This window comes from Mirounga angustirostris, unplaced genomic scaffold (assembly GCF_029215605.1).
Source record: "Mirounga angustirostris isolate CCGP_5_RB_7025 unplaced genomic scaffold, mMirAng1.0.hap1 SCAF_6, whole genome shotgun sequence".
Taxonomy (NCBI): domain Eukaryota; kingdom Metazoa; phylum Chordata; class Mammalia; order Carnivora; family Phocidae; genus Mirounga; species Mirounga angustirostris.
Window position 1 is genome coordinate 93,721,725 of NW_026991714.1, and position 16,419 is coordinate 93,738,143.

General features: G+C 36.2%; 1 protein-coding gene across 5 annotated transcripts in view; it reads left to right on the forward strand.

Moving 5' to 3' along the window:
* Nucleotides 1-16,419, forward strand: part of REEP3 (receptor accessory protein 3) — a 99,284-nt gene that overhangs the window by 38,242 nt on the left and 44,623 nt on the right. For all 5 annotated transcript variants that reach the window (XR_010412447.1, XR_010412446.1, XM_064594689.1 and 2 more), the window contains exon 2: nucleotides 10,001-10,073. Coding sequence is in view for 3 of the 5 variants with exons in the window: in XM_064594689.1 (XP_064450759.1) it covers nucleotides 10,001-10,073 (73 nt within the window). In the remaining 2 variants the exon portion in view is untranslated. The remainder of the gene's footprint in view (nucleotides 1-10,000; nucleotides 10,074-16,419) is intronic.

A 16,419-nucleotide genomic window follows, 5' to 3' on the forward strand; every position in this document is an offset into this window, starting at 1 on the left:
AGATTCTGATCCTATTTTGAAAATTCACGAGAGTCTTTGTTAAGATTAGAGACCTAATAAACAGAATTAAAGTGAATTGTGATAAAGGGCAGAAAACGTTTGCCCTTTTTCTCTATCTCACATGGAGCCCTTTATAAACTTGGTTGCCATAATAACCTGCCCTTTTTTGTTCCAGCAAATTCTGTGAATTCCCTGTACATATGGTGTTTCATGGTTTTTCTGATACTCTAGTTTCCCTTGGCTGAAACACATAAGCGCTGGTGTGCTGCTAATGCTTAACTACGGGGGAAAGAGGACTGATTCCTATCATTTGCTAATTTCCCTGATGTAAATTCTCCCCATAGTAATGGCCTATTTCAAGCTACCAATGTGAGGTCACTGAATGTGGAGCTGGGAAGAGCGACCCGCCACAAAGAGCATTTCCACCATATACACACAATAGATGCAAATAACTTCCAAGACCATATAAAATGTAGTAAGATAACTAGAAAATGAGGAGTTTGAAAATTTACTGTTGGCTTTTAATGTTTTATATATTCAAATTATTTTACCATAGAATACCCAAAAAACTATTTCCATGCTTATCTTTGGGGAACTAGAGTGTTTCAAAATTGAGGAAGACTTTTACTTTGCATTTGCATTCTTATGTTCTTTCAGTTAGTTACCTATGTTAAATTTATGAGTAACAACAAAAAAACAGTGTTAAAGAAGCAGCTCTCCAGGTGATTTTGATGTGTGTCTAAGTTGAGGAATCACCAGTGGTTGTTAGCTACTAGCTACCTAAAGTAAAAATGTTTTTCTTGGTTCTCTGGCACCTTTAAGCTGCTTTTGTGCAAAAGAGCAGTGATTACTGTTTTCTAACTATTAATTTATATGCTGTTCCATTCTTTGAAATGATTTGAGAAATCTTTTGCCAAATGTATATGTGAAAATGTAAAGAAAAATAAGAGTTACTGCTAGAAAGAAAATTGCAAAGTAGAAAGTCAGAATTTGTAAATACAAATATGCCAGTCTTAAAGTTCACCATAATTGATAAAGTTGAAGAACAGATTTTGCTTCTGAGCTTCCTGACAATCAGTGGGGGGTGTGGAGAGAGAGGGAATAATGTTTTTATCAGAGGGAAGGAAGGTCATCATTTTCTCAAAGAATGCTAAACATTGCATTGTACTGAGTTCCAAAGTAAATCTCATACGTGAAAATTCATATATAGGGATACTAATAGACAATGCCCTGAACACTATTCCTCTACTATTTATAGCCATGGGATTCCTGTACTTCAAGAAAAAATAAGAATGTGATATTAAAAAGCATCTCAGTTGAAATGATTTTTCTCCTAAAGGAGATAGGTATAACAGTCTAAACTGTTATCCTCCTATTTTTCGTAAAATATAAACAGGTGATCAAGCTTGATTCAAATTTGGAATGACACCACCTAAAGGAATAAAGATTTAGAACAAGGATGACAAACCATGGCAAATAAGCCTACTCAGCTCCTGTCCTTTGTTGGTGTGAGTGAGTTTATGGTGCTGTGTTGAAGAGGATTCTGAGGCCAGTGTCAGCAGAAGGGAGTATAGGAATGACTGGCTATCTGTCTGGGTCACAGGAATGAAGAACAGCAGAGAAACTTCTGCATTTTTGCCATCCTTAGATCAGGCTATCTTATGTAAATTTCACTGGTCTCAGTTTCTAATGTAAAGTGGATTACAGACAAATGGGCTTTATAGTCTTTTTTTTTTTTTTTAAGATTGTGTTTTTAAGTAATCTCTACATCCAACGTGGAGCTTGAACCCTGAGATCAAGAGTGCCACACTGTACTGACTAAGCCAGCCATTCACCCCCATAGTCTTTGATAAGGGCCTGGAGTGTTGTATTTTGTATTGCTCTTTGAGAGTGTATACAGTATCTATGTTAACTGTCACTGACTCATCCTAACAGCCTCGTCCATTTGTCTTTCATCATTCTGATTTTGATTCTATAGTTTATTTTGTCATCTTAATATTTGGTATCCCATTTATCTCTAGTCTCATTGAGTTGTTTTTAGTTCTTTAGTCTAATAGAACACTATCATTACTATTTTTTATTTGTTTGGGAGTATGATTCTAAAAGCAGTGGAATAAGGAGAATTTGCCAAGTAATTCCTATAGGAGCATTGTCTTACCCATTAGTATTATATAGTTTAGATTATCGGCAATCAGCTATTTGTTGCATTTACTTTTAACAAACTACGATTTAAATTCTCTTATATTATTAAAGAGGGAATTTATTATCTAAAGACAGTCTTAAGGGAAATTAAAATAGTTCAGAAATGTTAATATCATTAGCTATAATGTTTTGGGATTTTTTTATTTTTTTTTAGTAATGATACACTGCATGATTGTTCTAATCCATATCTTAGAAACACAGTTCATCTGTGTAGTCATGCCTACTATCTGTTTGATTTTTCTAATCCTATTAAAAGTAGTCCTTAAATGAGTATTTCCTTGTAAGAATATAAATTGATGCCACTCTTCTAAAAAACATTTGGTAATGGGGGCGCCTGAGTGGCTCAGTTGGTTAAGCGGCTGCCTTCGGCTCAGGTCATGATCCTGGAGTCCCGGGATCGAGTCCCACATCGCGCTCCCTGCTCAGCGGGGAGTCTACTTCTCCCTCTGACCCTCTCCCCTCTCATGTGATCTCTCTGATCCTCTCTCTCTCAAATAAATAAATAAATAAATAATCTTTAAAAAATAAATAAATAAATAAATAAAAATAAAAAACATTTGGTAATGTTAACAAAACCCTTGAAATTTTAAACCCTTTGACCTAGTTAATTCCATTTGTAGGATGTCATTAGAAAACAAACACTGATTTTTAAATGTGGATTTTGGAATGAGAGTGCATGCTTTGAATCCAGAAAATAAACTTACAAGTTGTATGACATTAGTTTAACTTCTGTCAGCCTCAGTCTTCACATCTGTAAAATAGGTATGAAAATAGTACCTATCCCTGGGTATCATTGTGAGAATTAAGTACAGCAATATATGAAAAGTGCTTAATATCCTGCCTCGTATAAATGTCAAAAATTGCTCTTATAAGTAATCATAGAAAGATTGTTCATCATAGCATTCATTAAAATAGTAAACACAGGAAAGGATTTGAATGATTTTCATCCATATGAGGGAATATTATACCCTGCAGTTTTTAAATGACATTCTTTAAGGATTTGTAAAGATGTAAGAAAATGCTCGTTAATATCCCATTTAGTGAAAGGGCAGGAAAATCTATATGCTCTAAGATGTCAGTTAATTATGTTTTAATTATATTTTAATTCTGTTATAAAATATTGTTCCTAAAATATTGTCTTTAAATATGTTAATTATGTTTTAAAATAGTGTTTTTTTTAAGATATTGTAGAAAAAACTGGAAAAGATAATGCCAAAATGTTAAGGATCAATGTTAGCAATTCTTAAAACTGGGTGATAGGTATAGGGGGATTATATTAATACGCTTGTTTCTTTTTTTTTTTTAAGATTTTATTTATTTATTTGAGAGAGAGAGAATGAGAGACAGAGAGCATGAGAGGGAGGAGGATCAGAGGGAGAAGCAGACTCCCTGCCGAGCAGGGAGCCCGATGCGGGACTCGATCCCGGGACTCCAGGATCATGACCTGAGCCGAAGGCAGTCGCTTAACCAACTGAGCCACCCAGGCGCCCTATGCTTCTGTTTCTATACCGTAGACTAATATTTCATAATCATTTTTTAAAAGAATGGCAATAATAAAAGTTTAAATCCTTACAATTAGTGTTTTGTAACTTGTTTAGATGTAGATTAACCCTTGGTCAGTTTTGTTATTAAACTTTTATTGGTACTTTAAGGTTTTTAAAGGAGTTAAGAGAATGGCAGGTCAGACTTGAGAACATTTGATAAAAATTGTAATATATATAAATGTATGGAATAGCATTTAACAAAAAAGATGGTTCATTCAGTAATGGAATTACTACTGATTTTGTCATTCTTTTTTTTACTCTTTTACATCTTCTAAAAATTCTAGAGTAAGCTGTGTTTAGAATCTTAATTAGGAAAACCTTTAATCAGTTTTTAATGAAATACTGATAACTTTTATGCATTAAGAACTTTATTACTTCTAGTACTAAAAGCACTCTTACTCATTGCTTCTGAGACTCATCTTTGAACAATACTGTTCTTCTCTAAGACAATTTTGGTGAAGGATAGATTTATGTCTGAACATCTGTCCAGAAAATAGCCATTTCAAGTATTTCTCGTATATAAAATATGATACAAGGGCCATCTCTACTATACATTTGCATAAAATTTCTTTTTAAAGTAGTATAAATTTTTCAGTATAGCCAGTGTACATATAGAAAACTTTACCTTAGTGGGAGGGAAAGGTATTATGAGTATTTTGGCAAAGTTTTCACTCTTTAGGCAGAAAAAAGATTAAGAGGAAATGAGTATCTATTTCTTCTTGCCTCTATAACTGAAACAGTATTCAAATTTATAGGTGAATTTTATTTGTAGCAAACACTTTCTTTACAAACCATGAGTTTATCTTGTAGGTGGCCTTTTAAAATAAACTACTTGATTTTATACACTATGCTCATGCTTTGGCTTTATGCCCGACCTCCCAGATTGCAAACATCCAGAGTAAGACTCAATATTAAAGAAAATAAACCAGAAAAAAAAAAAATGCCTAGAAAATATTACAGATGTTAGTAATAAATTACTCAGTAATATTCACATTAGAGCAGTAATAAATTATAATAGTGGTGGTCCTTAAAAATTGTCCTACTGTTTATTAAGACATTTAATCTTTCCCATGTTCCAAATGAAATGCATTATTGTTTTCTACTCTTACAAGAGTTAGGTGTTAAGGGATATTGTGTTTATTCATTTGACTGATTCTATTCAATACAGAGGTTAAAAAATAAAGCAAAGAAAGAAGCCAAACCGCACCTATAAGCATAGTATCAACTAGTACCAAATCCTTACTATATGTGAGAAAATTATGTTTTGGAAGTCAGTTACATTAAAAAAATATAATCTAGAATATATTAAAGGCAAAATGATTAATCCTGAAAAATTCTAAAATTCAAAACAATTAGAAGTCTATGGAGAAGTGGTAGATCTTGAAGGAAAAAAGGCATTAATGGAGCAAGAAAAAAAAAAAGGCAAATTGAGGAAACCATGTTGGAACAGATGGCTTACATAAGGAAGAGGTTTTCAAATTATGTTCTGATGGGCCGCCACAGGGGCTGGTCAACAAGGCGGTAAGGAGGCCAGCTATTGAAGTCTTTAAGCAAGGCAGTGCAGCAGGTATATTAGGAAGATTGATTGGATATTGGAGCCAGAGGCTTTTGTTAGGTAATTATACAGTTAAGTCAGAGGAGATGGCATGAGCCTAAATGTATCACTGGCCATGGGTTTGAAAATAAAATAGGAAGATAGATTCTTGGACTCTCACCAAGGAAAAACCAACAGGACTGTGTTAGAGATTGGATAGATAAGTATAGCAGAGGAAGGAGGAGTCAAAAGATCATATAGTGACAGAAATGAAGAGTGTCATGTTGAATTTAAATCCAGTGGTACAAGAGGACATGGGACTATAGAAGATAATCGATTGTATCCAAATTCTAAAGGGAAATACTAAGTGGACTGAAATTAACTCGAATATGTAAACTAGAACTATGACGGCTAACTGTGGGATTTGTACCTTGTGTCAGCAGTGGGGATGAACACGCAGACCTGGAAATTGTGTTTTGGTTATTGCTTTCTCAGAACTCACTAGGCTGGATGACCCCTGTGCCTTTTAGGGGTTGCCATGTGTTAAATCATAAAGCCCTGGGTTCGGGCGCCTGGGTGGCTCAGTCGTTAAGCGTCTGCCTTCGGCTCAGGTCATGATCCCAGGGTCCTGGGATATAGCCCCACATAGGGCTCCCTGCTCGGCGGGAAGCCTGCTTCTCCCTCTCCCACTCCCCCTGCTTGTGTTCCTGCTCTCGCTATCTATCTCTCTTGTCAAATAAATAAATAAAATCTTTTTTTAAAAAAATAAATAAAAAAATAAAGCCCTGGGTTCTGTGGCTAGGCTAAAAATCCTATATCCAGAGTCTGTGGATTGGCTTCTGCTAAAGTAGCCTTCACAGGGTAGTGTTGTTAGGTAAGGCAGAGATTGTTAATGTGGCTTCCAGTGGTGAAGATAAATCCCCAGCAGAAGACTTGGTATTCCTTTGAACTGGTGACAACAGCCCCAAACTCAGGGTTCATTTTTGTGAGGAATAACAAAGTCAACAGGTATTTACTATCCCTCCCCCACCAAAAAATAAACTATAAATGAACAAAGAATATAGAAATGTAGATATTCATTCTCAGTGTAAGAAAAAGCTTATTTAATATTAAATACAAACACCTATTTAATATAAAACTTCATAAATATAGGTATTATGGGCTGAATTGTGTCCCCCAAATTCATATGAAGTCCTAACCCCCAGTACCTCAGAATGTAACTGTATTTGGAGATAAAAGATTAAAGAAAGCGATTAAGGGATGACCATGTGAGGACACAGTGAGAAGGTGACCATTGCAGTCCAAGGAGAAAGGCCTCAAAAGAAACCAAACCGCCAACACCTTGCTCTTGGCCTTCTAGCTTCTAGCTATGAGAAAATAAATATCTACTGCTTAAGCCATCCAGTCTGTGGTATTTTTTTTTTTTCAGGTTTTATTTATAGGGGCCCCTGGGTGGCTCAGTCGGTTAAGCATCTGCCTCCCCTCAGGTCATGATCCCAGGGTTCTGGGATCAAGCCCCACGTCGGGCTCTCTGCTCAGCAGGAGCCTGCTTCTCCCTCTCCCTGCCGTTCCCCCTGCTTGTACTCTCTCTCTCTGTCAAGTAAATAAATAAAATCTTTAAAAAAAAACTTTAAAAAATATTTTATTTATTTACTTGACAGAGAGAATGCACAAGCAGGGGAAGCAGAGGGAGAGAGGGAGAAGCAGGCTCTCCGCTGAGCAGGGAGCCTGATGTGAGGTTCGATCACAGGACCGTGGCCACCCAGCCACCCCTCTGTGGTATTTATTTAATGACAGCCCAGCAAACATAGTTCAACATGTATTTTTAGCAATATGTAAATAATACCAAAACAGTATCAAACAACAATATCAAAACAACTTATAAACAATATCAAAAGATAACAAGAACCTAGACAAAAATTGCTTAATATGCAAAATAGATAAAGAAGGACCTAGAATCTACAACACTCCAGTACCAGCATGTATAGCACCCAGAACTTGGTCTTAAATACCACCCTCCAGTGAAAGGAACCAAGACCCCTTGGAGAAATGACTGATTCTAGGAACGATGCAGGATATACATTGGATGAGTCTGGAGCATTATATAGTGCCAGAAAGTAATACATTGTTAAAAAAAAAAAAAAAAACTCACAATTATAGGTCTGTCAGAGGGACACAGGAGCGAACTGAAAGATCTCAGTGTTCAAAGCCTTGAGCAGCAAAATGAAGTACTACTGTATTAAAACCCAAAGTGTAAAATAAACATAGGAGTCCATATTGATATAAATAAATCATTGAATAAATAAATGGAGAATAGATAAATCTCCCGTGCAGAAAAATTTCAGATAATTTGCATTGATACTCCACTCAAGAAGGTGGAACATAATTCCCTGGTTCAAGTATGGCCTGTGCATAGCAGCTTCCTTCCCAAGAATACAGTGTGGACAGGGTTGGGGTAGGAAGTCACCTCACAGTGAAGTCTGACAAACACTACCTCAGCCTGCTGGTCAGGGTTAACATCAACAGTGATAAATCACGTTGATAGTGTGTCCTTGATATAATAGGATGAAATGGTACTTCACCTCTTGTGGTCCTCCTCCCAAAAATTCATACCTCAGTTTAATCATGAGAAAAACATCAGACAAATTCCAGTAAAGGGATCTCCTCCGATATTCACCAATACTCAAAACTTGTCAAAGTCATTTCCCCAGGAAAGTCTGAGAATTTTTTTTTTTTTTTTAAACCAGGAGGACCTAAGGAGACAGGATAGGTAAATACAATGTGCTATCCTGGATGGGATCTTGGGTCAGAAAAAGGATGGTAGGTAAAAACTAAAGCAATCTGAATAGAATATGGACTTTAGTTAATAATATATCAATATTGGTTTGTGAATTGTGACAAATGTACCATACTAATGCAATATGTAGATAAGAGGGGAAACATTTAGGGTTTATGGTAACTATAGTGTATTCCCAACGTTGCTGTAAAATTAAAACTATTCCAAAAGATTTTTTTTAAATAGATCAGAAAAGTAGACAACAGGATATCATACACCATGTGCATCAAAAAGCCAGTAAACACTTGAAAAGAAAATCATATTTACTGGTATTCAGGAATGTACATTAAGATTTTTCTCCCATTTAGCTGGCGAACTTTGTTTTTTAAATAATGATGCCAGGGTGCCTGGGTGGCTCAGTTGGTTGAGCGACTGCCTTCGGCTCAGGTCATGATCCTGGAGTCCCGGGATCGAGTCTTGCATGGGGCTCCCTGCTCGGCAGGGAGTCTGCTTCTCCCTCTGACCCTCCCCCCTCTCATGCTTTCTGTCTCTCATTCTCTCTGTCTCAAATAAATAAATAAAATCTTTTAAATAAATAAATAAATAAATAAATAAATAAATAAATAATGATGCCAGTGATCAGCCATGTATAGTAATGTAAAGTGGAACTGCTTCTCTGGAGGGCATTTTGATGATAGATAAAAATGTATGTACTTTTTGAAGCAGTAACATCCTACCGAGGAAGTGAATATCAATGGACAGAGAACTGTTTTTATGTTCTGCGCAATCGAAAAAACCTGGAAATGAACTAAAAACCTATTATATGGGATTATTTAAACAAACTAAGGGAATCTCAATGTGGAATGTAATGAAGGTATTAAGAATACGTACTGTAGAGGGGTGCCTGGGTGGCTCAGTTGGTTAAGCGACTGCCTTCGGCTCAGGTCATGATCCTGGAGTCCTGGGATTGAGTCCCGCATCGGGCTCCCTGCTCGGCAGGGAGTCTGCTTCTCCCTCTGACCCTCCTCCCTCTCATATGCTCTCTCTGTCTCTCATTCTCTCTCGCAAATAAATAAATAAAATCTTTAAAAAAAAAAAAAAGAATACGTACTGTAGAATATTTGAGGGCAAAAAACTCCATGGTGTATTACCTGAAAATGCCAACTGTAAGCCATGTATAGGTGTTGTTCCGGTTCTGGGTCTGTCCTTTCATGGTATGTGTGATTGTACATATCTGTTGGATCTGTGATTTGGCAAAATAATCTTAACAGATGGTGTTAAATTAAATCTTGTTAATGATTTAGGCATTTTATAAATGTTTAAAGAGAGCTATTTCAGTGCATGTTGTAATATATCAGGTATTGACAGCACCATTATTATAATTAGAAGCCAGTACGTCTCAAAATAAAGGACCACTTTTGTATTACAGGTTGTGTGTGTGTACACACGTGTTATATTTAGGTTTTGGGAATATTACACGTGGACAAAAAGTAGGATTTGCATACAATAAAATGTTGCCTGCAGTTCTCTCTGGTAGGGTTGGGACAATTTTTATTTTTGGTGATTTTCTACATTTTCCAAATATTCAAGAAACCATAGACCATTTTTTGTGATGACAAAGGCTTTATTTTTAAATTCAAGTCTAATTAACGGTGTTAAGAGTTTCAGGTGTACAATGAGAAAGTTTTTTTAAATGATGATTTTTAAAATATAAATTTTTTCCCATGATACTGTACCTAGAATATTGAAATCCTCTTTGTTAAAAAAAAAAAAGAGAGAATATTTTTACTTTGCTTTCTGAGTGGATTTAGTCTGCACACAAATCTGCATTCATACAAATATACACCATTGTATGTTTCCCATGTAGTTTCTACTTTTGTATTAGGTGAAAGTAGTTAAAAGCATTATTGTATTTGATTAGTCTTCTCATACTTTTACTTTTAGGTTGGTGTTTGGAATGCTTTATCCTGCATATTATTCATACAAAGCTGTGAAGACCAAAAACGTGAAGGAATATGTAAGTATAGTTTTATGAGTGATTAATTCTAGCTTAATGTATCTGTGATATATAAGACTAGAAAATCATTTTAGAAATAGCTGGGATAATGTTTTTGGTTAAAAATGTTATATAAATAAAAAGACTAAACTTCATTAACTTCATAAACTAATTTTGAATACAATTCCAAAGGAGAGTTTCAAAAAAAAAAGTTCACTGTCAGTTGGCATTTGAGTAAGTGTATGATTTCCAAATGGGTAATTGGATCTCTTATTCATTTTCTCTAAGTTCCAGTTTAAGAAGTTGGGGGGGGGGGTCTGTTTTTTAGCCTGTGAATTTATAGGTAGACTGAGAACATAATTCTTTCTCACCCCAAACCTTTTTCCTTTTTTCATAGCTTTTTAATTGATTTAAATATACAGATACCTCATTACTATTGAAGTTGCAGTCTTTTTTCTTCTTAAATCAGCCTCTACAGTTGATGCTTCAATAACACAGGGGTTCCCCCGCAGTGGAAAGTCTGCGTATAATTTTTAACTCCCCCAAAACTTAGCTATTAATTGCCTACTGTTGACCAGAAGCCTTACCCATAAGGTAAAGTCAATTAACACATATGTTAAATACTCCATTAGAAGTAAGTTAGAGAGGGACACCTGGGTGACTCGGTTTGGCATCGGAGTCTTGATTTCAGCTCAGGTCATGATCACTGGGTCATGGAGCCTGCTTAGGATTCTCACTCTCCTGCTCTTCTTCTAAAAAAAAGTAAGCTAGAGAAAAGATGTTAAGAAAAATCATAGGGCAGAAAAAATACATTTATAGGACTGTACTATATTTATCAAAGAAGAATTTACATATAAGTGGATCTGAACAGTTCAAACCTGTGTTGTTCAAGGGTCAACTGTACTAGCTGATACATTTCTTCTTACTTGGAATATTTGTCATACTGTTATTAAAGGAGATCTTTTTTTCTGAGTCTAATTAACTACAATTGAAATATACAGGGGGAAGTTTCTCAACTTTGCACGTATTTCCCCTATAAAACATTATAAACCCAGGATATGCAATAACTGGTATGCCTCTGTGTCTTTGTGTATGTATTTGTGGTATTCTCCTATCTTCCCTCTAAATCTGGGTGATTTTATTGGAAAAAAATTAAGTACAAATCAAAAATGAAGTTTATATGAGAAGCTGTAGTAATACGAAGATATTACCAGTGGGCACACAAATACCATGCCCTAAAATAAAAAGGGAGTAACAGTAAGAAATATGAAGGTATAATAATTTGAAAAGAAGAAAGAAATAGGCCTGTCATGTGTAAGTTAATGGTAAAAGAGCAAAAAGGATAGTGTTATTTAGGGACTGACCATTCTAAAGTATTTATCTATTTCTTACAGTGCATCAGTTTAACTTTGTTAGTGTTAATTTTTAGATACTTAAAAACATGGGTTTGTGTGTTTTAATCCCTTAATACTCAAATTTTTATTACTGTATTTGTCTCTAAGTTTGGGATTAATAAGAATGGTCTAACCCTGAAATTTTAATTCTGCTTCATAAGTTAAAGATAACCTGTGGAAGAGAATCCAGTAACATTGAAACTGATGGAAAAACTATAAAACTTGATATATGTTACTATATATACATATGTATGCATACATGTGTGTAGTTAGGTATATACTTCACATATTGCCTTGTAGTTTTTAGCAAATAACTCATTAAAAGAGTAGGAATTATCTGTACATAATTTTGCTATAATATTGTGACTGAAAAGTTTGCTCATCATCCCTCTTGGGAACAGCAGAATAAGGAGTAGTTGAGAAACTAGGGAGGTAGAAAGGCAATTGGTTTGATAGTTACATGGTAATCATCTCTCCACAAATGAAATGAAACCTAAAAGCAGAAATGGTCAGGCATCAGAACAGAAAAGGCAGGGCATTTACCTTTAACAAGGAAATATGATACAGCCCAGAAGACCTGGTGACCATGTTATCTGCCATCAAGGCTGCTAGAGAGACCAAGCTGAGATAGCACATTAGAACATTTGCATTTGTATGATTTCTTACCAATTTCAAAATACTTTTATATATTATTGTTTCTAATTGCTACTGTAACAAATTGCCACGTACTTACTGGCTTAAACCAATCCAGAGGTATTCTCTTACAGTCCTGGAGATCAGAAATCTGACATGGATCTAAAGGGCTGTACTCTTTCTGGAGGCTCGAAGGAAAAATCTGTTCCCTTACCTTTTCTAGCTTCTACAGGCTGCGTGCATCCTTGGCTTATGGTTCTATTCATCATCTTCAAAGCCAGAAACGTTGAGCTGAGACTTCTCATGTTTCCATCCCTCTGGTTCTTTCTTCTGCCTCCCTCTTCTGCTTACAAGGATGCTTGTGATTACATTGGGTCCACCTGAATAAACCAGGATCCTCTCCCCATCTTAGGGTCACCTGGTTGGCAAACGGAATTCCATCTGCAGCCTGATTTCTCCTTTACCACATAACCTAACATATTCTTAGGTTTTAGGAATTAGGACATAGACATCTTTGGGGGAGGGAGACATTATTCCGTGTACCATAATATCTCACTGGCCCTCACTACAACTCTAAATCAATAAATAAAGTAGGCAGGGAAAATATTTCAGTATTACAGTCTCAGAGAAGTAAATCAACTCGTCCAGGGTCACATGGATCATTAAGGCAGGAATGGTACCAGATTGGATATCTTGTTTATAATGTTTTATTCTTTCTCTGCTACCATGCTACCTTTAGAAAAGTAGGTGAGGATTCTAGCTTCACAAAGAAGTAGAAAGTTTCCACAACCTGCCAGTGGACGTGCGTCCAAAGTAGACCTTCCAGGGCCACAAAAATAAGGATATTTTTTAAGAAGGTGGGCACTGAGGCCGCTTAACCAGTCAGTACCAGGACAGGACTCATAAGCATCTAAATCAACTATGATCAAAATGATTAAAGATGAAGTTAGGGGGCACCTGGGTGGCTCAGTCGTTAAGCGTCTGCCTTCGGCTCAGGTCATGATCTCAGGGTCCTGGGATGGAGCCCTACATCGGGCTCCCTGCTCAGCGGGAGCCTGCTTCTCCCTCTCCCACTCCCCCTGCTTGTGTTCCCTCTCTCACTGTGCCTCTCTTTGTCAAATAAATAAGTAAAATCTTTAAAAAAAAAAAAAAAAGATGGAGTTAGAAGGTTTTGAAAATGTTGGCAGTTCTTTAAGTATTTCCAATCTAAATTTACTTTTGACAAAATGTTGGAATATTATTTTCTTGCTGAGTCTCACGTAAACTTAATCTGAACCTAACTCTGATCATAACAGTTTTACTAGAACTCTGTTCTCAAGTTTTCATATATAGTGAACCCATCCACATTTGCTTTGTTTTGCATATGGTAGTTTCTTAGCAGTTAACCTTCAGATTTCCCTGTTATATTTTTAATAGCCTTTTATATTACCTGATATTGTTTGTATGTGTTTGTCCTCCCCACCGGAAATAGCTCCGTAGAGTTTTGTTGTTTTGTTAACTATGTTCCCCTACCTAGAACAGTACATGGTATATATAGTAGGTACTCAGTGTTTTTTGAATGAATGACTAAAGGAATATTCAGAATAAGGAAAGGGGCGCCTGGGTGGCTCAGATGGCTGAGCGTCTGCCTTTGGCTCAGATCATGATCTCCCAAGTCCTGGGATCCAGCCCCGTGTTGGGCTTCCGGCTCAGCAGGGAGTCTGCCTCTCCCTCTGCCTCGTGCTCTCTTTCTCTCAAATGAATAAATAAAATCTTAAAAAAAAGAAGAAGAAAAGGAAGAAGAGTTGAAGAGTGTACATTTCGTAAGTGGATTGGTCTATTTTCTCAGCTTTGATTCTGCCGGGTTAAGGAGTAGTCAGTCCAGTCTGACTTACCCAAAGCTCAGTTTCTTTGTGGAATTTGGTTATTACCTAAATTCCACTGATATCTACTTCAAAATTGTTTTCAGAAAGCAAACATTTTAGATTAATTTACTTCTTTCCACCCTAACTACTACCATTCCCCTTAAGCCTGCAAATAGTAGATTGCACCTGGTAAAACAGATGCTGTGCTCAAATCAAAACAAATGGAAAGTGCTGTGTATTTTGGCAACCTTCCTTTCTTCCTTTGCCTATTTTTAAAACAGAGCTTTCCTAGGATATAATTTCCTGTATAGTGTGGCTGATATGGCCTACTTAAAGTCTTTCAGCCTTGCAGTAATTGAAATGTAAACTTACTGAAGAATTAGTATGGTTTTGCAAATTTTTTTAGGCTTATACCATCTCGTGACTTGAAAATAGAGTGTTTACTTCCAAGTCGTGTGTAATTGCTGTAGCTTTTCTAGGAAACCGTGTTCTTATTCTAAGAATGTTGGAGAACGTGGCAATGAAAAGATTGGCTGACAGCACTTAAAAAATCAAAATCAGACATTTGGTCCCGAGATTTACTGTGAGCAAGAACAAAGAACGGTTAAAACTCTAGGAGATTACTCTTTTAAAGGCTTAGAAATAGCCCTCTAAAACCTTATTGACTTGGTTTTGAAAGTGACCTAATTTTTCCTGAAAATGAACAAATACACATACTAGCTTAATAGTTCTTTTCAATTGGTAAAATCTGAAGTTGTCTGCTAGTTTTAGGGTGGATATAAAAGAGGAAAAAATACAGTAAAGAGGGCGCCTGGGTGCCTCAGTTGGTTAAGCGACTGCCTTCGGCTCAGGTCATGATCCTGGAGTCCCGGGATCGAGTCCCGCATCGGGCTCCCTGCTGGGCGGGGAGTCTGCTTCTCCCTCTGACCCTCCTCCCTCTCATGCTCTCTGTCTCTCATTCTCTCTGTCTCAAATAAATAAAAATAAAAAATCTTTAAAAAAAAAAATACAGTAAAGAAAGTATACATTTTTTTATTGTCAAGAAGTGTTCCCCAGGCATCTTTTCATTTTGTGTTTAAAGATTTTATTTATGTATTTGAGAGAGAGAGACAGCATGAGCAGGGAGAGGGAGAAGCAGACTCCCAGATGAGCAGGGAGGACCCTGAGATCATGACCTGAGTCAAAGGCAGAGGCTTAACCGACTGGGCCACCTAGGTGCCCCATCTTTTCATATTTTGGATTAAAAATAGTCATTTGATTCAAGGGTTTTAATTTGGGAAGCGTAAAGATTAACCCTCTGATTAAGGTGGAATTTTTTGAAAATTAGTTTTGTCAGGCCACATGCTTATCTGTTTATTTACCATTCTGATCTACTTTTAATTTAGTTTTTATTTTTATCAGAGCTGTACTTATTTATAATTTTAAAATCAGTTTTGTAAAGCTTTTATTATGAAAAACAACAGTTCCCCACCTTCCCCATCCCTGTTTCTCTCTTGACTCCACTACTTTCAGCTCTTTTATCTGAATCCTTTAGTATTTATTTCCATATCTAAATAACAGGCTTATATTGCTATTTCTTAATTTTTCAGATGGACATTATCAGTTGACTTCTTTCTATTAAAGATGATTAATAGTAGCTACCCAGTGTCACTATACACATGCATATTTCCCTGTCCATGATAGCCTCCCAGGGTCATAACAGTGTAATTTGGTTTGGATCAGTATTAAATATTTGCATTATTTAGGCCAAGTTGGAAAGAAGCAATAGACTCAAGAGATAAAGAACACCTAGAACCAGGCTGCTGGGTTATCATCCCAGCCCTATCTATTACTAGCTGTGTCGTCATACAAGCTATTTGGCCTTTCTGTGCCTCAGTTTTCATATCTGTAGAATGAAAACTGTTGTAGTACCTCCTCAGGTGGTTGTGAGAATTCTGTGAGTTAATGAACATAAAGCATTTAAATCAGTAGCTGACATGTAAGAGTACCTGTTACATAGTATTTTTCGCTATAAAAACACTATTTGCATTTGGTCTCTACAGTGTCCTACCATTATCATTTTTTTTTTTCCTGCACAGTAGTTTATTTTCCCTGGTGTTCTTCATTGTCTTGTTTATTGTTTGTTTGATTTTTCACTTATGTGTTATTCTCTATTACTGCGCATTTAGACCCGAATTCTCCACAGTTGTGTAGATTTCTTCTCAGTGCGTTATCATCCATCAGATATTCCAGACTGGCTCTTGTTTTAGATCCTCAGATTTCTTAGTCTCCTGTTTTCCTCCTTTTTATTTTACTTCCTCATTTAAATGAAATATATCCTTCCCAAGAAGGCTGTGTGAGAGGCAATTTTCTGATCTTTTTTCTTCTCTTTCCTGTCACTTTTTCTTTTTGTTCTGTTTTATGATGGGTTTCTCAGTTTCATCTTCTAACCCTTTAGTTAATCTTTTAATTCCTACTCCTGTGTGTTGAATTTCTAAGAGTGCTTTTCATTCAATG